Below are 23,580 nucleotides of genomic sequence, written 5' to 3'. Positions count from 1 at the left end.
CTGCCTTGGCTCCCGAAGTGTTGGATTACAGACGTGAGCCCCTGAGGCTGGCCCCCATCTGTTTGTTTTAATAAATATGTAGGACTGAATTTGACTCACAGTTGACTAAGTTACATTCTAAAGTGGCCAGAAAACTTTTATTGGTAGTTTCCTTCATAGGAAAATTGGGAGGTTCTCACTCAAAATTGGCTTATATGGCTGGGCACGGTAGCTCACGCCTGTAATCCCAGCACTTTGGGAGGCCGAGGCGGGCAGATCACAAGGTCAGGAGATTGAGACCATCCTGGCTAACATGGTGAAACCCCATCTCTACTAAAAATACAGAAAATTAGCTAGGTGTGGTGGCGGGCACCAGTAGTCCCAGCTACTTGGAAGGCTGAGGCAGGAGAATGGTGTGAACCCGGGAGGTGGAGCTTGCAGTGAGCCGAGATGTGCCACTGCACTCCAGCCTGGGCGACAGAGCGAGACTCTCTCAAAAAAAAATTGGCTTATATTTGGGCATATGTTAGGATACATGTAATGTTTAAATGAAAGCAATAATTTGAATATCAAGGTAACTAGTGATAAGTTTATGGTTATTTATACTGTTAAGTAATAGGGTATTTTAATCTATCCCTTATTGCCATGGGGAGGTTTAAAAAAGCAACATTAAAAAAGGAGAAATTGTGCTGACATTTGAACAAAATAAATGGATTAGTTTTCAAGTAATGTTTTATTTTTAGGAATAGTAAGGCAGCCCTCATTTTGCGTGGTGGTACTGTGGGACTAGAAAAATGGCCTTTTGGGCCAAAGTGGTGCAAAGTGACCTTTTTCTTTTGGAGTAAACATATGCGCACGCACATGCGCTTACCTGCGAAGCAATCTGAATTGCCAGTGGGGAAATGTATTACTTGCGATCTTTAATTTTTGTTGTTGTTGTTGTTAAGGCATAAAAATCTCTCTTACTGTAAATTGTAAACATAGAGGAATGACAAGCAGTAACACATTGATGAAATACACTGTAATTTATAACATTAGAAACATTGATAGTTAAAGTACATAACCCTTTGACACAGCAGGTTCATTTCTAGGTGGATAGCTTAGAGCAATCTGGCGTCTCCTTTTAATAGTATTTTAACGTACAATTTTTATCATAAAATGACATTCCTAAAAAAACCTTACCTAAGCACATAATTTTAGAAAAATCAATACAGTGTCTCAATTGTAATGTAAAATAAATAAGAGGAAATTAGTTTACAGTAAAATGTTTCATTGTATAAATGCTTGGGCATGACAACGCTAGAAGACAACAGGCCCGATGTGTGTACTTTCTGATGACCAATGTTTGGCTTTAAAAGAAGATTGTCAGAAGCTACTGCAAAGAAGAATATAGGAACACGAAGGAAGAGGTGACTCTGCTGGATAAAAATGTGTTAGGATAGGTAAAAGTAGACCAGTCATTTATACGTAATAAGAGAAAAGGTAAATAATGAAGTTAGAGATAACATGCCATTCATATTATAGATTGTCACCTGGAGACAATGAGGAAGTATTATAATCTCACAAAAAAAACCCTAAGCCGCCTTTGTTTCCAATGAAATGTCAGAATCATTCCCTGGGTCATGTCAGACTCGGAGGAGCAACAAGGCACCACAGAAAACATATGCTTCCCACCTCACCCAGCAGATGGCCAGGCACGCACCCAGTCGAGTACATGAAAAGATTTTGGAGATTCCTGTATGACAGGCAATGGGGAATGGAGAATGGATCTGAAAAAAGGGAAAATTAACATCAAGGTTTAATAACACACCAGGATGGTAAGGCCACAAGGAAACAAGCATGTTATTATGTTGCTGGCCTACTGGGGATAATTTAGCAGTATCTTTTAAATTACAAATTCCCTTTGACCCAGAAATTCTAAGATTTTATCTTACTGATATACTTTGTACAGGTATAGAATGATGCATGTACAAGGTTATTCATTGCCATATTATTTGTAATAGCAAAAGATTGGAAGCAGGAACGTAAACCTCATCAGTAGGCGAACAGTTAAATTATGATTCATATTCTATGTATGCCAGGAAGCTGTAAAAAGGGAGGAGGATGTTATGAGCTGATATGGAAATATCCTTAACTGAAGAAAAGCAAGGACGAAGGAATATATTTGCCTATATATGCATTAAAAAACATCTCTAGATAAACAGGAAAGGCACAAGTTTATTACCTACTGTGTGGAAGAGTGAACAGGGCTGAAAGGGAGATTTCTCTATATCCACCTTTATTACTGATTCAAAAAAATTTAGTACTTTTTCTAAAGGTGTGTGTAAAAAAAAAGAAATAAAAAGGTCTATTAGGCCGGGTGTGATAGCCCCTGTAATCCCAGCACTTTGGGAAGCCATGGCAGGAGGATCCCTTGAGCCAGGAGTTCAAGACCAGCCTGGGCAACATAGACAGACCTTATCTCTACAAAAAAAATTTTAAAAATTAACTGGGCATGATGGTGTGCACCTGTGGTCCCAGCTCTTAGGAGGCTGAAGTGGGAGGATTGGTTGAGTATGGGTGTTCAGGGCTGCAGTGAGCCATGGTTACAGCACTGCACTCTGGCCTGGGCAACAGAGCAAGACTTGTCTCTAAAAGCAAATAAAAAAGCTCTGTCCTAAGCTCCTTTCCTTTGCTGCTGCTACCACTGTTATTAAACCTTGTTGGGGCCAAAATGTATTTAGAAATACGGGTTATACACTGACCTTAGTGATGGCTTTATTATTTATTTATTTATTTATTTTGAGACAGAGTTTTCCTCCTGTTGTCCAGGCTGCAGTGCAATGGCGCGATCTCGGCTCACCGCAACCTCCGCCTCCTGGGTTCAAGCGATTCTCCTGCCTCAGCCTCCTGAGTAGCTGGGATTACAGGCATGTGCTACCATGCCCGGCTAATTTTGTATTTTTAGTAGAGATGGGGTTTCTTCATGTTGGTCAGGCTGGTCTTGAACTCCCGACCTCAGGTGATCCGCTTGCCTCAGCCTCCTAAAGTGCTGGGATTACAGGCATTAGCCACTGTGTCTGGTCATTGATGGCTTTAGACTATCAAGTTCAAACAGGCGTTTTCTGATTTCATGCTTTGAAGACAGTTTATGATTCAGTAATTTTTTGGCACGTGCATAGGTCTATTAGATATTTGAAATTGAAAAATATTTTGTATTCCTGTAAGCATGATCAGTGCCAAAAGTCACATACTTGCTCTGTTGGGAACTTCGAAAAATACTGTATAAACTGGATGTCGTATGTTAATGTTATTTTCTAGTGTTTTAAATTTATCCGAAACTCTTGTAAGCGAATATTCTTTTTAAAAAATTGATTGCAGAGGCTGGGCACAGTGGCTCACCCCTATAATCCCAGCATTTTGGGAGGTCAAGGTGGGAGGTTCGCTTGAGGCCAGGAGTTCAAGACCAGTCTGGGCAACATCACATCTCTTAAAAAACAAACAAACAAACCAACAAATGACTTGGGCACTGTGGTGCACATCTGTAGCCCTAGCTACTTGGGAGGCTGATCCTAGGAGTTGGAGGCTGCAGGGAGCTATGATTGTGCCACTTCACTTCAGTCTGGGTGACAGGGCGAGACTCTCGAAGAGGTAAACAAATATAAGAATAAAAAGGTGATTGTAGAAGGCTTTCATTTCTATTAGAATCAAGGGTTTCTGCCCTTTATTTATTTTTATTTTATTGGTTTGGTTCTGCCCCTCCCCTCAGGCTAAGTTTAAACATGTTAATTAGAATGTTTTTTCTTTGGCTTTTTTTACTAATATATACTTGAATTCTGAAGTATATGAAATATACATTCTCAGTAATATTTCAGGTTGTTTTGAAACATTCATGCTAACATTAAAAAAAATTTTTTTTTTTTTTTGAAACGGAGTCTCGCCGTGTTGACCAGGCTGGAGTGCAATGGCGCGATCTCGGCCGACCGCAGCCTACGCCTCTCGAGTTCAAGCGATTCTCCTGCCTCAGCCTCCTGAGTAGCTGGGATTATAGGCATGCGCCACCATGCCCGGCTAATTTGTATTTTTAGTAGAGACGGGGGTTTCTCCATGTCGGTCAGGCTGGTCTCGAACTCCTGACCTCAGGTGATCCGCCTGCCTTGACCTCCCACAGTGCTGAGTTTATAGGCATGAGCCACTGTGCCTGGCTGCTAATATTTTTAATTGTCTTGCCTGTGTATTCTATGGAATTGTATGTGTTTAAGTATTGAAATGCTAAAAACAACCAAAAATAGTTTGGTTTGCTCTTAGCAGAATGATAAAAGTACAGGAAGCAAAACTTAGAAACTCCCATGAGAAAATCCCAGTTTTGCCAAAAAAATAAGTTTTCCAAAAAAGAGAAAGGAATAAAAAGGAGTGGAGCTACCATATGCTACAACATATATGACGTTGAAAATACTATGCCAAGTGAAAGAAGCCAGGTACAAAAGGCCACAGAGTGTATGATTCCATTCCTGTTAAATGTCCAGAACAGGCAGATCCACAGACACAGAAAGCAGATTGGTGGGTGCCTAGGGTGGAGTGGGGAGGGAGGGTTGGTGATGATTACTGATAGCTATGGGTTTTTTTGGGGGGGCTGACGAAAATGTGCTGTATTAGATAGTGGTAATGGTAGCACAACATTGTGAATATGCTAAAAACCACTGAATTGTACTCTTAAAATGGTTGGGATTGAGAATTTTATGTGACTTTTATCTTGACAAAAGTTTTAAAACATAAGAGCAGTATGGTCATAAGTTTTTTGAGTGGAAATTCACATCAGTGTTTCAGTTACTATGAAGTAATGCAGCTCCCTTCAGAGTGAAAACAAAAAACAAGTTAAATTGTCAAGGATAATACAGTTTCAGAGCTGACAGACCAGATGGATTATAAATTGTGTTCATTATAAAGTGGCTGACAATGCCACTTTAGCTGGTGAAGAAACCACATCTTGAATTAAGGTGTCCCACGTTTGGCCTTCAGTGATACTGATTTGACATTTAGAAACGCACAAATGCACCCTCCTTAGTTGCTAAGCCAGAAGTGAAGAGAGAGGCACAGTGAATTTTTAACCTCTTCATCCATGTACTTTTTCTTTTTTTTGAGATGGAGTCTCCCTTTATCGCCAGGCTGGAGTGCAGTGGGGTGATTTCAGCACAGTGCAACCTCCGCCTCCCAGGTTCAAGTGATTCTCTTGCCTCAGCCTCCCGAGTAGCTGGGACTACAAGTGTGTGCCACCATGCCCAGTTAATTTTTGTATTTTTAGTAGAGACGGGGTTTCACCATGTTGGCCAGAATGGTTTCCATCTCTTGACCTCGTGATCTACCTGCATCAGCCTCCCAACGTTCTGGGATTACAGGCATGAGCCACCGCACCCGGCCCCTTGTACTTTTTAAAAAGCACCAAGGGCTTTTGGCCGGGCGTGGTGGCTCACACCTGTTATCCCAGCACTTTGGGAGGCCGAGGCAGGCGGATCACAAGGTCAGGAGATCTAGACCATCCTGGCTAACACGGTGAAACCCCGTCTCTACTAAAAATACAAAAAATTTAGCAGGGCATGGTGGTGGGCACCTGTAGTCCCAGCTACTCAGGAGGCTGAGGCAGGAGAATGGCGTGAACCCAGGAGGCGGAGCTTGCAGTGAGCCGAGATCACACCACTGCACTCCGGCCTGGGTGACACAGCGAGACTCTGTCTCAAAAAAATAAAATAAAATAAAAGCACTAAGGGCCTTTTTCCTCTTTTTCTCTTCCAAATGAAAACCACATTCTGTTTTTGTTAAGTTCCAGCTGCAGTTGGTAGTGGTGGGCTTCTTGTCATTTAACAGAGACTGAACAAGTTCTGGAAGACAGGACCAGGTCTGAGGGTCAAGTGCTGTTAGCCGTCCACCCACAAGCCAAGGACCCAGTATCGGGAGAGCAGAGAGGCCGAGGACACACTGGTTCTTAGGGGCGCTCAAGGTTGTTCACCCTTGGAAGCAGTTTGTGAGCAGTGAAGGCAGGAAGGCAAGCTGTGAGCACCCAGGAAGCAGAGGCAGAGAATGTAGACATTCTTGGAGGATTTTTGTTAGCAAAGATAAAGGCTTTGGGAGGCTGAGGTGGGCGGTTAACCTGAGGTCAGGAGTTCGAGACCAGCCTGACCAACATGGAGAAACCCCGTCTCTACTAAAAATACAAAATTAGCCAGGTGTGGTGGTGCATGTCTGTAATCCCAGGTACTCGGGAGGCTGAGGCAGGAGAATTGCTTGAAGTTGGAAGGCGGAGGTTGCGGTGAACTGAGATTGCACCACTGCACCCCAACCCGGACAGCAAGTGCGAAACTTCATCTCAAAAAAAAAAAAAAAAAAAAAAAAAAAAGGCAGGTGCAGGGCAGGCTAGAAATCCAGAAGGTTGTCAATAGACTGACAGTGATGGGGGCATGTGTGATCATTTTCCACTTCATGTGTCGGAATGCATACACCTGCTTTCTTCAAACTGTTAACAGTACTGCTGAGAACTGAGTTAACAGTTGAGATATTAAGTAACTTCATTTTAGCCATGTGGCAAAAATCAACCAATGCATCACAAGCCAAGGATTTGCATTTGAGGGGCAGACAGAGAGGAGGTGTTAATGTGGAAGGGGCTGCGGGACACCTGTCGAGCCACTCTCCTGGGTTAGAAGGCTGGTGGCGATACTGCCTTTTGTTGAATGGCACGTTTGATGGTTTTCTCATTTGATTGTTACGGTTGTGGACCATGGGTAGAATGTAGCTATCTTTGCACACATTTTGTAGATACATAAACCAAGGGGAATAATAACTTAAGTGACGTGTTTGAGGTTGGAAGGGTCAGTTCTTTTCAAACATGGAAGGACAGTGAATTAGCTTTTTTTTTTTTTTTTTGAGACAGGGTTCACCTTGTCACCTAGGCTGGAGTAGAGTGGTGTAGACATAGCTCACTGTGGCCTCAACCTCCTGGACTCAAGCAGTCCCCACACCTCAGCCTCCCGAGCAGCAAGGACTACAGGCATGCACCACCATGCCTGGCTATTTTCTGTATTTCTTTTTTAGAGATGGGGTTTCACCATGTTGTCCAGGCTGCTCGAAATCCTGGGCTCAAGTGATCCTGCCCGCCTCAGCTTCTCAAAGTGCAGGGATTACAAGCATGAGCCACCACTCCTGGCCGTGAATTAGCATTTTGTTTTGTGTTTTGTGTTTTGTTTGGAGACAGGATCTTGCACTGTTGCCTAGGCTGGTATGCAGTAGTGTGATCATGGCTCACTACATCCTTAACTTCCTGGGCTCGAGTGAGAGCCTCCCACGTCAGCCCCCAAAGTAGCTGGGACTACAGGTGTGCACCACCACAACTAGATCATTTTTGTATTTTTGGTTGGGACCTGGTTTCACCATGTTGCTTGGGTTGGTCTCGAACTCCTGGCTTCAAATGATCCTCCCACCTAAGCCTCCCAAAGTGCTGGGATTACAGGCATGAGCCACCGTGCCTGGCTAGTGAATTAGTATTTTAAAAATATGTACTTCTGGGTTCCCCCAACAGGAGTGTTGATTCAGCAGGGTGAGGCCCAGGAGTCTGTATTCGAATCAGCTCCAGAGGTGGTTACTGTGCAGCCAGTCTGTACTGCCCGTCATGCCCGTGCCACCTCAACACCGTGGAGTCTGCGTGCTTTGTTGATGCGAGAGCCCAGGTGTGCGGTGCGTTGTTTTTCCTGATAGGCAGCATTCTGGTTTTGTGAATGGGTGTGCCTTTGGTCCCATTGCCATCACCTGGACTGCGGACATTGACTGGGTTTCTCCTGGGTGCCCAGAACGTTGCCACATGTGCGGGCTTCTGCTTTTCAGAGTAGAGTGGGGAAGACAGCTGGACATGCAGCCGGGAAGTGAGGAATGCCGGGGCTGGGGGTGGGTGTGACCACCTCGCAAGGGGACCTGTCTGTGTCCACGTGGGAAGCGGAGGAGGCCCCTGCAGGAAATGGGCTCAAGCTGGGAACATCAGGTAAGTGGGAGCTGGTCAGGGAAAGGCAGCAGATTCAGAGATCAGCAGGAACAGCCGTAGTGTGGAGGGCCAGCAGAGGAACAGACGGCATGTTGAGGGAGCTATAGATTGCTTTGTGACTGATGTGCTATGAGGCATGAGGTGAGGAGTGAGAAGTAGGAGTCAGAATGGGCAGAGGTGACTTCTGGAGCTGCCACTCTGACCTCTCTTCTGTGTGCTCCTGATAGAGTTTCAGGGACTGGATGAGGCAATCCGTTTTAAGTGCTTAGAACAATGTCTGGCAGATAGTGCAACAGAAGTGTGTGTTATGACTTCTCATTTGGGTTAGAAGTTATTAGGGGAGCTTTGGGCTTGACCTTAAGGGCAATGGGAAGTTACTGAAGGATTTTAAGCAGGAAAGTCACAGAGTCTGATTTGTTTCGGAAAACATAGAGAATGGATCGGAGTGGAGAAAGATTAGAGGCAGGGACGAGTTAGGCAGCTTTTGTAGTAGACTATGGAGACACAGTGGCCTGGATAAAGGAAGCTGGGGTGAGGAGGTAGAGGAGTGGGCAGTTCTAGAAGATATGTGTGTGAGGGCGAATTAGGGGTCCTCAGCAAGTGGTTACTGTGGAGGAGGAGGTGATGTGATGTCTCGGCGATGTGATGTCTGACTTGGACAACTGGATGCTGATGTCCACTGAGTGAAGGCTTATGAGGAGTTGGGAATTGGGGCAGGAAGAAGATGATGAGCTCAGTGTGGAGAAAGGTTTTTGAACCTCCAAGATAACTTGCCTGTAATCTCAGCACTTTGGGATGTGGAGGCAGGAGGATCACTTGAGCCCAGGAGTTTGAGGCCAGCCTGGACAACATGACAAACCCCCATCTCTCCAGAAAATTAGCTGGGCATGGTGGCGTGTGCCTGTGGTCCCAGATAATTGGGAGACTGAGGCAGGAGAATCACCTGAGCCTAGGAAGTCGAGGTTTCAGTGAGCCATGATTGCCCCACTGCACTCCAGCCTGGGTGAGAGAGTGAGGCCCTGTCTCAAATAGAAATTTTAAAAAGGGCAGTTGGACATTTGCCTAGAGTAGGTGATTGAAGCCGTGGACACAGGCTGGATCAGGCAGGCACACTGCATGGGGCGAGCAGCAGACCTGGAATGTGGAACCCCAGGAGCAGCAGCGTTCTGTGACTAGTCAGAGAGGAAACCGGGTGAGGTGAATAGATGGGGGTGAACAGTCAGAGGCTACCCAGTAGGTGAGGACTGGAGCTGGCCTTTGGGTTTAGCAGAGGAGAGGTGGTGAGTGCCATGCAAGCAGCAGGCGCTGGAGACAGTTGCAGTGATGAGTAAGGGGGCAGGAAACAGAACTGAGGACCAACGGATCCAGGCTGGAGAAATGTTTCTGAACAAGTTACGTGTCCATGTGGACACCGTGTATTCTGATCATGTCCTTGGGTTTAGCATTGTTTAGAAAGACAGAGAAAGGAGGACTGATCTTTTTTGTTTTTAATGCTAAGCAATACAGACTTAAAAAAAAAAAAAAGTAAATTATCTTACTTCCAACCCTCATTCCCAACCATAGTGGGTAACCAGCATCAGCAACTTGGTGTGTTTCTTTCTAGATTTTATCTTATGTATACTTGAAAAATACATAGAAGCATGTGCTTGCTTTTAACCAAGTAGGATCATACGGAAATGCGGTTCTATACTGTGTTTTTTTAACTCAGTATTTATTTGGTCACTAAATACTAAGTATGGGCATACGTTTTTTCAGTATGTATTTCTTAAAGAGAAACTGACAGGGAAAATAAATAAGACACTGTATTAGTCCATTCTCACACTGCCATGAAGAAATGCCAAGACTGGGTAATTCATAAAGGAAAGGATTAATTGACTCGCCGTTCCACATGGCTGGGGAGGCCTCAGGAAAGTTACAGTCATGGGGGAAGGCAAAGGATGAGCAGGTCCCTCTTTCACCCGGCGGCAGGACGCAGTGCATGCGAGCAGGGGAAATGCTAGACTCATAAAGTCATCAGATCTCGTGAGACTCATTCACTATCACGAGAACAGCACATGAGGGAACCATCCTCATGATCCAATTACCTCCACCTGGTCCTGCCCTTGACCCATGGGGATTAGGGGGTTATAATTCAAGGTGAGACTTGGGGTGGGTTCACAGCCATATCAGATACAGTGGAACCTTAAAATGTTTGTGTAATCTGTTACATGCAAATAATGTCCGGTGATTGAAAAGCCAGTGCTACTTCAGTCACAGTGGCTTTGAATTCATGGTTAGAATTCAGTGAGATGATGAGACCAAATTTTCATAAAATTTATAAAAGCGTGAAGTTTGTGGTCTTCTTTTCTAGTGTCCTCCTGTCCCCCTTCTATCACTAGGAGTGGTCCACCCTTCCATCTTATCTGTGGACTGATGGGCAGATAGATGTAGATGTTTATTAGCATACTTTTAGTCATGGCACCAGAGTTTCAAAACATGATTTGCTCATTCATTTTAATATATAAACTTCCAATTTTCTTTATTTCAAATTTGACATACTTTTAAACCTAGACTGAGGCGAGTAGCTTCTACTGCCTGAAGATCACAGTGTGAGCTCTGCATGCCGGTTTCTCAGGTCCTTGTGTCTGTTTATTAGACCTCTCTTCGACTGAGAAGACATAGGCTTTGCCTCCTGTGAAGTTCTTTTTTTCTGTTTTTTTTTTTTTTTTTTTTGTGGTAAAATACATGTAAGGTAAAAATTACATCTTAACCATTTTTAAGTGCCCAGTTCATGGCATTAAGTATAATCACATTGTTGTGCAACCATTACCACCATGCATTTCCAGAACTTTCTCATCTTCCCAAACTGAAACTCCATCCCCATTAAACACCAACTCCTTGTCTCACCCTCCCCACCCAGCATTGTCCAAACACCTACCATTCTGTTTTCTGTCTCTCTGAGTTTGACTGCTCTAGAGACCTCATATAAGTGGAATCCTACGGTATTCTCCCTTTTCGTGACTGGCTTATTTCACTCAGCCCAGCATCCGCAAGGTTCACCCGTATTGTATTATGTGTCAGAATTTCCTTCCTTTTTAAAAATTTTTATGTATTTATTTATTTTTGAGACGGAGTTTCGCTCTCGTTGCCCAGGCTGGAGTGCAGTGGCGCAATCTTGGCTCACTGCAGCCTCTGCCTCCCAGGTTCAAGTGATTCTCATGCCTCAGCCTCCCAAATAGCTGGGATTAAGGCATGCACCACCATGCCTGGCTAAGTTTTGTATTTTTAGTAGAGACGAGGTTTTGCCATTTTGGCCAGGCTGATCTTGAACTCCTTGCCTCAAGTAATCTGCCTGTTTTGGCCTCCCAATGTGCTGGGATTGCGGGCATGAGCCACCGTGTGCCACTGTGCCCTGCCAATTTCCCTTCCTTTTTATGGCTGAATAATATTCCACTGAGTGAAGTTTTATTTCATTTTCAGCAAAAGGTTAGTGAAATAATGAAAAGTAATTAAAAAGCAAAGCAGAGCTATTGAAGGAGATTATAGAGAATAAGAGATGTGGAATTGTAACATGTTATGGCCAGGTAAAGAAAACGGGAAGAGGAAAGGGTAAGGGGCAGGGCCCAGGCACCACTGTGAGGGTGGGGACCATGAGCCTCTGCTACCCCTTTCCCACTGGTGATGGGGGCTACTTTGAGCCATCGGAATGACAGGAAGAGAAAAGGTGGATCGCTTTTGGCAATAAACGTCACATCTGATCCATAGGACTTAACTTGAAATTGACCTGATTGTGGCTTTTGAGTAATAATGTCTGGTCTATATAATATGAACCTATTATCCAGATCTAAACCTTTTGTCCAGAAATGATAAACATCGGCATTATCAGGCATTATGTGAAACTAAGTTCTTTAACTGATTTTAGTGTTATTTTCTGTCTTCTCAATCCTAGATAATGTCAGATAGAAATACATATTGGCATTCTTCTGACTTATATTTTAAATGAAAATATTCCAGTAATTATTGCATCTATTCTGTTTCAGAAAATACTTGACACTTTAATTATTAAATAGAGTGTCACTTTAAACTAGTGGTATATTTGACATAAACTTAACTTTTTTTTCCTAAGTAGGAAAAAATGTACACTGACAATTAGATTCCTGTGATGTAATAAGGTAGATCATTTATTGCACATATTTGGGGTTCCTACCTTTTTTTTCTGCAATAATAATACAAGCAGTGCATATAGGAACATGCTTTTGAGATCTTAAACTTTGGAATTTCCTGTCTAATGTTTACCTAAACTCCTAAGTTTAAATTTGCTTTGATATATTTTCAGTTGTTGGATTCTTCTGAGCAGAGAGAAAGGTTTTTTCTTTGAGTAGAATAATCATCAACGTCTATAAATTTGTTTTCTACTGTAGCCACAGTAGTATACCACAGAATAGTTTTGGTAGTTGAATATATTGGGAATACTTACATTTAAGCAAAATAATAGGAATTATCTGTATTCTCTTTGGTTTTAGAGGCAAATCTAAAATCTGGAAATTGAATGAAGATAGTTTGGGGCTCTTAGGAAAACCTTAGGGAAACTGTATGAAAGAGAAAAAGGCTTGCTGCTGGTGCTGGAAGAGTGACAGCGTGCTGGGGGTTTGTGTGGGAGTGAAGGTGGGGCCAGGTGGGAGCCTTCCTGTTTCTGGAGGGTTGGTCTGTGCGGGATGTGCAGCAGTAACTCAGGCTGCATGGTTCTTGCACCATCTGAGTTGTGAAGTGCTCTTCCTCCACTTCCAGGTCCTCCTGGTTATGAGGACTTAGGCTCTGACTAGGTCTTTTATTTAAAGGTGACGAAATTTGTTCATAATAGACTTTAAAAATAAAACGCCGATATTCCACCTTCCTGGGACTGACAGTCCTGGGACCCTGCCACCTTGTCAGGATCCTGCATCTCCTCTTCTGGTCCATTATTACCCTCCCAGCCCTGCCAGCCTTTCAGCTCCCTTGCCTCTTCTACTTCATTGCGCTTACCTGGCAGAAACCACCCCATTCAGTCTGTTCTCCATGCCCATTCACCTCCACTGACCCGCAGAGGCCCTGACTGCCGCCAGCATCCCTGTTAGCACATCCTGCCCTCTTTCTTCTACCTATCCTCTCCTCTAGATGCCATTTCATACCTTCTCCCCTCCTGTCTTCCCCAAATGCAGATGCAGAATGATGACATTGTGTTTGTTTTTTCTCTGTGAAATTGGAAGAAATCAGAAAAGAACTTCCACCAACTCCCACCTCATCTCTGGATCTACACCCCATGTAGTCTGCCCTCTTTCCCTTTACTGCGGGTGATCTGTGTGCCCCAGAAAACGTCAGCCTCTCCTCTTAGTCGCTGGACTTACCTGCTTTCAGTTGGAGTCTTATCAGTTCCCACCTCACCCCTGGATTCTTGCCCCCACTATGCAGATGTCTGTCTCATCCTGCAAAGGTCTTCCTTGACCTCCTCTCTTCTCCAGCCACTGCACTGTTTTCCTTCCCCTTTACTGCAGAGTTCCTTGGAAGAATTTTCTGTACTCCCTGCTTTACTTCCACTCTTCCCATTCGCTTTGGACTCCGTCTAGTCAGAGTTTTGACTCGCCACTGCAGCATGCTGCAGCTGTCACAGTCACCATTGATCTCCTTCCAGCAAGTCCAGCCAGCGAGCATCAGCCGGCTCATTTGATCCACCAGCATCAGTGAATACAGCTGATCATCCTCCTGGAAATAAGGATCTTCAAAGATCTTGAAGGGTTTCCTGGTTTTCCTCCTCCTCTCTGGTTGCTCCTACCCTCTTTTGCTGATGCCCCTCAATGAGACTGTGGGGGCTTGATCCCTATTTCTTCTCATCCTCCACCCAGGGCCTCACTGAATGCATGGAACAAAATGATTATCCCCATTTGCAGTCTCTGCAACACACCCAAGAACTTCAGACTGTGAATTGCACTCGATTGTCTAATAACCACCTCAAATTTAGCACGTCCAAACCCAAACTTTGACATCTTCCCTTCGAAACATACTCTTCCCGTAGGCACTCTGTTCTCAGGAACCAATGACTCCATCATTCACTTGCTCCCTCCAGAATCCGTGGAGGCATCCTCGGGCCTTTCTTTCTCTGTGATCTTTGACCTGCCAGGAACTCCTGCTGGCTCTGCGGTGAACAGGTCCGGAGTCCCTGCTTCTCACCACCTGCGGCGCTCCCACCCTGGTCTACTGCGTAATTGCAGTCATTTCTTACCCATCTCCGCGCTTCTGGCCTCGCCTTCTCACAGGCTGTTCTGAACACAACATCCAGGGGAATCCTTTGAAAACTGGTGAAGGGCACAGCTCATGAGAATTCTTACTTAGGCTCCTTCTTTTCTCTAATACTGATCTTAGTTCAGACCCTCGTTTTTCCCTGGGATTATTGCAGTGAACTCACCCAGCGACCTTTCATTGCTCCAACAAACCCATTTCGAGCACATCCCTTATGCTAATGATTGACTGAGACTTTACCAGTTTTGCCCCATTTTCTGTTCAGGGTCCTCAAAGTCTGTAGATAAGGCAATTTCTGTAGCCTTCAACATGAAATCCAGGTTCCGTGCTGTGTGCTGTGGTCTCTGAAGGGCTGCCCACTTCTGACCTCACCTGCTTCCTCCATACACACTGCCCGTGCCCCAGCCCTGCTGAAGCCCTCACTTATCAGATACCTTCCTGCTTTTGTGAAAGAGGCTCTCACTGGCTCTACAGCTTGTTCCGAATTCAGCTCAATTCAAGTGCTGTGTCCTTCAGCAAACCTTCCGAGAAGCACTCCCACTTCCCATCATGGATGGCTTCTGTTCAGATCCTGCAGTATCCTGGGCACTTCTCACCCAGAGCACTTGCTGCTCTGAGGTTCCTACCAGCTTGTCTGTCTGTTCTTTAAAGCATCCTGAGGAGTGGACAGGCCTTGTTTCTCTGTTGCTGCAGCGGCCAGTCTGGACGAGATATGCACTATTTCTTGAATGAACTGTAACATCCGATCGAGGTGGAAGCACTCACTTGTGCTTTGATGCATCTCCCCTCCAAACACAGCAGTGAAAAGGTACAATTTAAGTAGAGAAATAAACCCAAAAGCATAGCCAGCCCCCGAAGCAAGAGAAATACCCTTCAGTACACAAACAGACGAGAAACCTCGCATGGTCAGCATGAATTGACTAGATTTCGCTGGCCACTGAGCTGCAAGCTCGAAGCAGGCAGTGTCAGTAGGAACCTAGGGTTTTTACAAGGGTAAGGGTAACAGGGACTAAAGTGTTCAGTGGAATTAGAACTAGATGTAGCTTTTTTTTTTTTTTTTTTTTGAGACAGGGTCTCGTCACCTGGGCTGGAGTACAGTGGTACGCTCACAGCTCACTGCAGCATCAACCTGCTGGGCTCAAGCAGTCCTCCTGTCTCAGCCTCCTGAGTAGCCGGGTCTATGCTACTGGGTCTACGCATGGTGTGTGCTCATTTTTTATGTTTTGTAGAGATGGGGTCTCACTATGTTGCCCAAGCTGGTCGTGAACTCCTGGGCTCAAGCAGTCCTCCAACCTTGGCTTCCCAAAGTGCTGGGATTACAGGCGAGAGCCACCATGCCTGGCCTTAGATAGTTTTTGAAGCTGGAGTTAGATACGATTTCCCCATCTAAGGCAATTCTCTGCTATAGAGATTGGGGCTGTATTGGCAGTTGTGGTCCTAGGAAGGTAGAACGCAAGGCCTGGGATGAGTCCTGCTGTTCCATGATTCTCTGCCAGGGTCTGCACTGTCAGTGACATAACCATGTGACAGAATCCTGCATCACCACGGAAAACCTAGTTCTGGACTGAGGCCTTGGAAGGCTCGGAGGGCAACCACAGAACACTAGTGCTATGGGCTGAATACTTTTGTGTCCCCCGCTCTGCCAAAGTCATGTGCTCAAATCCCACTCTCTAGTTTCACTGTATTAGAAGGTAGAGCCCTTGGGAGGGGATTAGGTCATCAGGGTGGACTCCTTGTGAATGGAATAATGTGCTTAGAAGAGACCCCATAGAGATCCCTGGTCCCTTCTGTCTTGTGAGGTCACAGAGGCTGGCAGTTGGGCCCTCACCAGACACCGAATCTGCTGATGCCTTGCTCTTGAACTTCCAGCCTTGAGAACTGTGAAAAATGAGTTTCTATTGTTTTAAGCCACTCAGGTAATGGGAGTTTGTTATAGCAGCCTGAATGGACTGAGCCACTAGACAGGGAGGAGAACGCCAGCAACAGAAAACCTTCTGTCACGATGAGCCTGAAACCCAACATCAAACTTTCTACCACGATGAGCCTGAGACCCCAATTCCTCTATACTCTAATACACATCCTCACAGAGTTGATGCCTTACAGAGCTGTGCATTTACTGCATCGGAAATTTAAGGACAGACAGTCTGGCAAAAACTGTCAAAATAAGTATGTTTAAGATTCTTAAAAACATAAATTAGCATCCATGAAAACAAGAAATTTTCCAAAAGGAAACAAGAGCAAGAAGATGTGACCCAAAAATAAAGGAAGAAAAAAAGGAAGAAGAACTTGAAATCTAGTAAATGAAAAGGATATGAGCCAGGATGATAGACTGTACTGGACATAGTCAAAGATAAAATTAGTGGATTGGCAGTTACTTCACAAAATTGACCCAGACAACAGGGACAAGGTGGAGGGGCACAGTGATAAAATTCAAGGTCCTGTATTCAGGCAAGCCTGGAGGCAACTCTTTACTTTGACTTGACAGTTATGTGCCACAATAATGGCTATTTATTTATTTTTTTTCTTTTTTGAGATGGAGTTTCGCTCTTGTTGCCCAGGCTGAAGTGCAATGGTACGATCTCGGCCCACCAGAACCTCTGTCTCCTGGGTTCAAGCGATTCTCCTGTCTCAGTGTCCTGAGTAGCTGGGATTACAGGCATGCACTACCACTTCCATCTAATTTTGTATTTTTAGTAGAGACGGGGTTTTTCTGTGTTGGTCAAACTGGTCTCGAACTTCCAACCTCAGGTGATCTGCCCACCTCAGCCTCCCAAAGTGTTGGGATTACAGGCGTGAGCCACTGTGCCTGGCCTGATAATGGCTTTTTAACTGAAGCTAGTTTGAGTCTGTTTGCTTTTTGCCTGCAAGAGGAATAATCTTTTCTCATGTACAAACCCCTTCATAAGATGACACTGTTTCATTAAAGTTAGGCATTAGATGATCTGACAGTCAGCTAGAGTTAATTATCAGAGAAGATGTAAATCAGGGCATTTGATATGATTAATATTGGCACATAAAAAAGAAATCTCTGAAACTTAAGACAAGGAAAACAAACTTGATGGGAGGACGTGGACAGGAGACCGGTTTGATTAGCGGCCTATCTCCACCCTCCTCCTGCACACCACCCAGCCGAGGAGCCCACTTCCAGGAGACCCGTCTGCTCAGCGGCCTATCCCCACCCTCCTCCCTCAAGCTGCCAAGCCCAGGAGCCCGCTTCTGAATGCTCTGTTCGATCTCTGAAGAGGTTTCAACACTTGACAGGATCCTTATCAGGTTTTAAGACACATTTGGGTGATCTTTATTAGTATTGTTGAAATTTCTTTGTGTTTGCAAGTATGCATTGAAATACTGAATTGGGCCGGGCGCAGTGGCTCGCGCTTGTAATCCCAGCACTTTGGGAGGCCGAGGTGGACGGATCACGAGGTCAGGAGATCGAGACCATCCTGGCTAACACCGTGAAACCCCACCTCGACTAAAAATACAAAGAATTAGCTGGGCCTGGTGGCAGGCGCCTGTAGTCCCAGCTAGTCAGGAGGCTGAGGCAGGAGAATGGCATGAATTTGGGAGGCGGAGCTTGTAGTGAGCCAAGATTGCACCCCTGCACTCCGGCCTGGGAGACAGAGCGAGACTCCGTCTCAAAAAAAACAAAAAAAAAACACCTGAATTGAAGAGATATTCATGTTCTTTAGCTAATGTTATGGTCTTAGGAGCAGCCTTGTCTCCAAAACTCACAGTGTAATATATTTATAATATTTATATATATATTTAATTGCAACAAACTATACTAACATAAAACTTGCCAGCTTCACCAGTTCAGTGAATGCTAGATTCATGTAGTGAAATGTGCTTGTGTCCCCTCCCCACCCCTGCCGTGTTCAGCCTCTGCTGTTACTCCCCAGCCAGGCGCAGCTTTGGGTGTGTCCACAGTCACCCTGCTGCTCTCTTCCACTCTCTCTGACCACACTCAGTTTTGAGCCCCACAAATGTTTCTGTTGTCTTCAGCAATGCCCTGGGATAATTAGGAACCAATTCAGTGAAATTGTGGCTAATTCTAAAAACAGTTTCTGAAGTCATTTTAGGAGATTTGTTCCCACCCTGGAGGGCTCCTGCAGCAAGAATTCTCCAGCTCTCCCTGCAGACTACCCAGCCGCAGTCCAGTCTGTATCTCCATTAAACCCACACCTCCAGTTGCCTCCACTGCTCTTAGGTTTAAAGAGTGCCCTCAGGTTTGTTTAAACATCACCAAACTCGTTTCTCCCTGAATGACGCCCCTGGTCTTATGGTAGCAGCCAGGGCCCTCTCAGCTTGTCACTCCAGCCCTGCAACCACTGCCTCCCAGAGCCAGGGCACAGCTGATCAGGACCCCTGGTATTAGCCCGCCACACTCAAAGTTGAGCCTCCATTCCAGAGTGGAGGCTGGACAGAGGTAGGAAGGCCCCCGCCCATGACTGCACTAGCCAGGATGTGGCATCAGCAGCACGTAGCTGGGGCGTGGTGGAGCGGGGGAGAGAGCACTGCGTCGTCAGCTACAGCAGTCTGGAATGGAGTTGCTGCCTCACTGGCCTGGAAAGGGGAGGCAGGGAGCAGTCTTGGTTCAAATGCAACAGACTCTGGCCTTTCTTACTGAATTTTCGATTGTTTGCTGTGAACCCTTAGAATGATCTCCAGCGTCTTTGAATAGTTGTTTTCTTACAGGGTTCACCTGTTTTCCTTGGGAGCAAGCAGGTCAGTGGAGTTTCTTGTGCTGTCATGCTGGAAGTTGATTCCCCACAGTAGGGATTCTTGCAGAAGAAATATTACTTTAGAAGAGAGGCTGGGCACGGTGGCTCAAGCCTGTGGTCTCAGCTACTTGGGAGGCTGAGGCAGGAGGATCACTTGAGCTCGGGAGGTCAAAGCTGTAGTGAGCCGTGGTCACACCATGCACTCTCGCCTGGGTGACACAGTGAGGCCCTGTCTCAGAAAGAAAAAGGAAGATAAGGAGGCTAGGACAGGGGTGGTGGCCTTCTAGGCCTTCTTTCCTCTCTCTCCAGCAACTCCAGATCACATGTCTGTGAGTCATTTAAAAATGTCTTCATTCAGTTCACGCCAGGATGCTGTTCAGGAAAATGTGTTGGACTTCTCTGGCTGCTGAGAAGGTGGACTTGGATTCCCCTTCTTTGCCTGCCGTCCTTGTGCCGGGGCCCAGGGATGGAAGAAAGTCAGATGGTCTGTCAGTGTTGTGATTTGTTAGGGAGTCTGTGGTCTTAGGCCAGTCCATTGACACCCTCTTTCTCTGGAGGATCACAGAGATCTCTTCCCCATAACTTGCAGTGAGATTGCCTTTGTGCGAGGACCGTGAAGCCTTGATGAAAGGCTTTCTTCAGAGGGTCTTTCTTATTTATTTAATTTTGTTTTGTGATTTTCTAGGAGTTTGCGGCACTTACTAAGGAACTCAGTGTATGCAGGGAACAGCTTCTTGAAAGGGAAGAAGAAATTGCTGAACTGAAAGCAGAAAGGAATAACACCAGGGTGAGTGTGACCTTTCTGTTCACCATCTGCCCCTGGAGCCACTGTCAGAAGGAGGGGTGCTGTCCCAAAACAAAAGGACGACCCACTCTGTCCGGCCTGAAACACTTTTCATACCTTTTCCCACTGAGCAGACTGTGATTAGTCAGCATGATCACACATTAATGACTTGAAATTTGTGATGAGAAGTTATGATATTTTAATACAATTGAGGGGAATTTGTCTTTCTGCTGAATTGAAGGGACTTCATTTTAGCATGAGACTGTAAAGGAATTATTTGCCCCAGATTCAATCATGAAATTAAAAGTGCTCTTTAACGAGTCTTTATTTTGGCCTTTTATTTCAGCTGCTATTAGAGCATTTGGAATGCCTCGTCTCCAGGCATGAGCGGTCTCTTAGGATGACCGTGGTGAAGAGACAAGCGCAGTCCCCAGCAGGCGTGTCCAGCGAAGTGGAAGTGCTGAAAGCACTGAAGTCCTTATTTGAACACCACAAAGCTCTGGATGAAAAGGTGCCATCAGCCACATAAGTCTTGGTTTGTGCACATACCGTGTATTAGGCCAGCTTCGCAAATGTTGGTGTAACTTTTATTTTTTGAAGCTTCTTGAACTCTTGGAAATAATTTCTCTAAGAAAACAGGGTTTTGTAGGTTTAAAAAGTACTAATTGGCATAAATGTCTTAAAATTACCAATATATATTGATTTGCTGTTACAGATTGGGTAGTATTAGGTTGTTGCAAAAGTAATTGTGGGCTTTGCTATTACTTTTAATGGCAAACCCTGCAATTACTTTTGCAACAACCTAGGATTTCAGGGGAAGATTTGTTTTTCTCAAACTTAATTTAGAGCCATTAACAAGTTTTCGTGACACTAAGATCAAGGACAGACATTAATGGTATTTTATTATATTACACTAATATATACATTAAGTGTATTACACTTAACTATGTATTAAGAATAAAATAAACAGTATACACACATACACACAAACTCAACCCCTTTTATTTTCAGGTGAGAGAGCGATTACGAGTAGCACTTGAAAGATGTAGTTTGTTAGAAGAGGAATTAGGTGCCACACACAAAGAGGTAAGCTTGAGACTTCATCATCAGTTGAACTGGGAGGTTTTTATTTTTATCCTTTAATTATTAAAAGAAGCATAAGGCCAGGCGCAGTGGCTCACACCTGTCATCCCAGCACTTTGGGAGGCCAAGGCGGGTGGATCACCTGATGTCAGGAGTTCGAGACCAGCCTGACCAACATGGTGAAACACCATCTCTACTAAAAATACAAAATTAGCCGGGAGTGGTGGCATGTTCCTTTAGTCCCAGCTACTCGGGAGGCTGAGACATGAGAATCGCTTGAGCCCAGGAGGTGGAGGTTGCAGTGAGCTGAGATTGCGCCACTGCACTCCAGCCTGGGCGACAGAGCGAGACTCTTGTCTCAAAAAAAAAAAAAAAAAAAGTAAAAGAAGTATAAAGACTGTCGTTGTGTGTATCACATGTTATTCATCTTCCCGATTGAGGACCAACCTATCTGGGTCATTTTAAGGACTAGAAAACTATGGTTACCTAAGGACTCATTTGGCCAGTGGATAATAAATTCCGTCTTTAATGATCTGGTTATTTTCGGATTGGATGGCATTGCCATATGCTTTCTCTTTTATACTATATTAAGCAGTTTATAGTTGTGTTTTTCCAAAAGGAGTTTTGCTATCTTTACTTATTTCTCTTACGTAAGGTATTTTACGCTCATATTCAATTTTTTGGTTTCAGCTAATGATTCTTAAAGAACAGAATAGTCAGAAAAAAACACTAACAGATGGAGTGCTGGACATAAACCACGAACAAGAAAATACACCAAGCACGAATGGAAAGGCAAGTCTGTAGGCTTTCTCTTCATTCTGTTTGATTTCATTTGTCCACAGCATGTGTCGGGTTATGTGGAAAATGGTTGCTAAAGTGCCGGCTTAGAGCTGAAGTGGTCATGAAAATTGTGTAATCCGACAGATTGCATAAGTCAGTTTTGATTTTAGCTGTTTCCTGGAAGTATTTTTATTTTATAGCTCACCAAACAAGGGTATTTAGGGTGTTTTTTTTTTTTTCCCCCTATCAGAGATCTTCTGATGGTTCTTTAAGCCATGAGGAAGACCTTGCTAAAGTAATTGAGCTCCAAGAAATCATAAGTAAGCAGTCAAGGGAACAGAGCCAAATGAAAGAACGCCTGGCTTCCCTGTCCAGTCACGTGTCAGAGCTGGAAGAGGATCTGGACACTGCTAGAAAAGATCTCATCAAATCTGAAGAAATGAACACAAAATTGCAACGAGATGTCCGTGAAGTGAGCAATAACAAAAATTACAGGCTTGTCATGAAGTTGAATGTTTGGGAGGTTTTATTTAATGATTTTTTTTCTCCTTTTGTCCCTTGCTCTCCCAATTACTTTCAACCTTTGGATTATTATATAAGTTATATTGAAAAAGAAAGAGTGCTGTGAAACTGCGATAAGATGCCTCCCCATTTTTGTTGTGAAATCTCCTGTCCCTGAGCGCTTCAAAATAGAGGAGAACTAGTACCACTGACTGATGTGGCCATGGAGTGGACGCCACACCAGCCCCTCCTACCTGTGCTGCTTTGATATTCTTTAATGTCCTTGTTTATAGATTCTTCATCTGTGCAATTTCTAGGCTGTCTTAATTTGTTCTTATGTTCAGATTGCCTTCTGTTGCACACATGCTTAGCAAGCAGACGTTGATCCTGGCTGTGCTAGTTCACGTAGGGCGATGTGACTATAGTCTGTTAACTGTGGGAAGGGGCGTTGCTGGCGGTCTTCTCGTTTTCTGACCTGCTCCTTCAAGGAACTCGTGGCATTGAATATTGATGGTCAGACAAATAATCAAGAGTGGAATTTGCTTCTACGTGGGTCATCAGGATCGTATAGTAAAAATATGTCGCAGTATACTCATTGCTAACAAGTATTTCTGCCATTATCACTATGAGAAACTATTTGATCATGGAACAGTGAGGCTGAGTTCTTTCTCAGGTGCCCTTCCTGTCACTTTCTAACCTGCGCTTTGTCCCTTGTCAGGCGCCTCAACCGTGGAACGTCTGCTTTTCAGTGTGATAGTTTGGCATGAGTAATTTCATGTAGGAATTCACCACAGGAAGAGCATGTGTGTGTGCTGTGTCACCTGCTAGGTTCTATTCTTTGGCTATAGCGGGAGATTATGTGGCAGAGATTAACATGCTGAGAATTTTGAAATTCTTTTAAGACCTATCACTTTTATTTTTTATTTTTTATTTTAACTTTTAAGTTTGGGGTACATGCTTAGGTCTGTTACGTAGGTAAACTTGTGTCCTGGGGGTTTGTTGTACAGATTATTTCATCATCCAGGTACCAAGCCTAGTACCCATTCGTTATTTTTCCTGATCCTCTTCTTCCTCCTACCCTCCAGTGTGTGTTGTTCCCCTCTGTGCGTCCCTGTGTTCTCATCATTTAGCTCCCACTTATAAGTGAGAACATGAGGTATGTTGTTTTTCTGTTCCTGTGTTTGCTAAAGATAGTGGCCGCCAGCTCCATCCATGTCTCTGCAAAGGACATGATCTCATTCTGTTTTATGGCTTCATAGTATTCCATGTTGTATATGTACCATATTTTCCTGATCCAGTCCACTATTGATGGGCATTTAGGTTGATTCCATGTCTTTGCTATTGTGAATAGTGCTACAGTGAACATACACATACATGTGTCTATATAATAGAACGATTTATATTCCTTTGGGTATATACCCAGTAATGAGATTTCTGGGTTGGTATTTCCATCTTTAGGTCTTTGAGGAATCTCCACA

At 44.4% G+C, this 23,580-nt stretch overlaps 1 protein-coding gene across 3 annotated transcripts in view; it reads left to right on the top strand.

Annotated features, from left to right (window-relative positions):
* Positions 1 to 23,580, top strand: part of PPFIA1 (PTPRF interacting protein alpha 1) — a 113,079-nt gene that overhangs the window by 30,972 nt on the left and 58,527 nt on the right. For all 3 annotated transcript variants that reach the window (XM_025358051.1, XM_025358049.1, XM_025358052.1), the window contains 5 exons: positions 19,640 to 19,741; positions 20,085 to 20,249; positions 20,750 to 20,824; positions 21,512 to 21,613; positions 21,852 to 22,073. In XM_025358051.1, the coding sequence (XP_025213836.1) occupies positions 19,640 to 19,741; positions 20,085 to 20,249; positions 20,750 to 20,824; positions 21,512 to 21,613; positions 21,852 to 22,073 (666 nt within the window). The remainder of the gene's footprint in view (positions 1 to 19,639; positions 19,742 to 20,084; positions 20,250 to 20,749; positions 20,825 to 21,511; positions 21,614 to 21,851; positions 22,074 to 23,580) is intronic.

This window comes from Theropithecus gelada, chromosome 14, assembly GCF_003255815.1.
Source record: "Theropithecus gelada isolate Dixy chromosome 14, Tgel_1.0, whole genome shotgun sequence".
Taxonomy (NCBI): Eukaryota; Metazoa; Chordata; class Mammalia; order Primates; family Cercopithecidae; genus Theropithecus; species Theropithecus gelada.
Note: the sequence above shows the minus strand (reverse complement) of the source record. Positions and strands in the feature narration are given on the sequence as shown.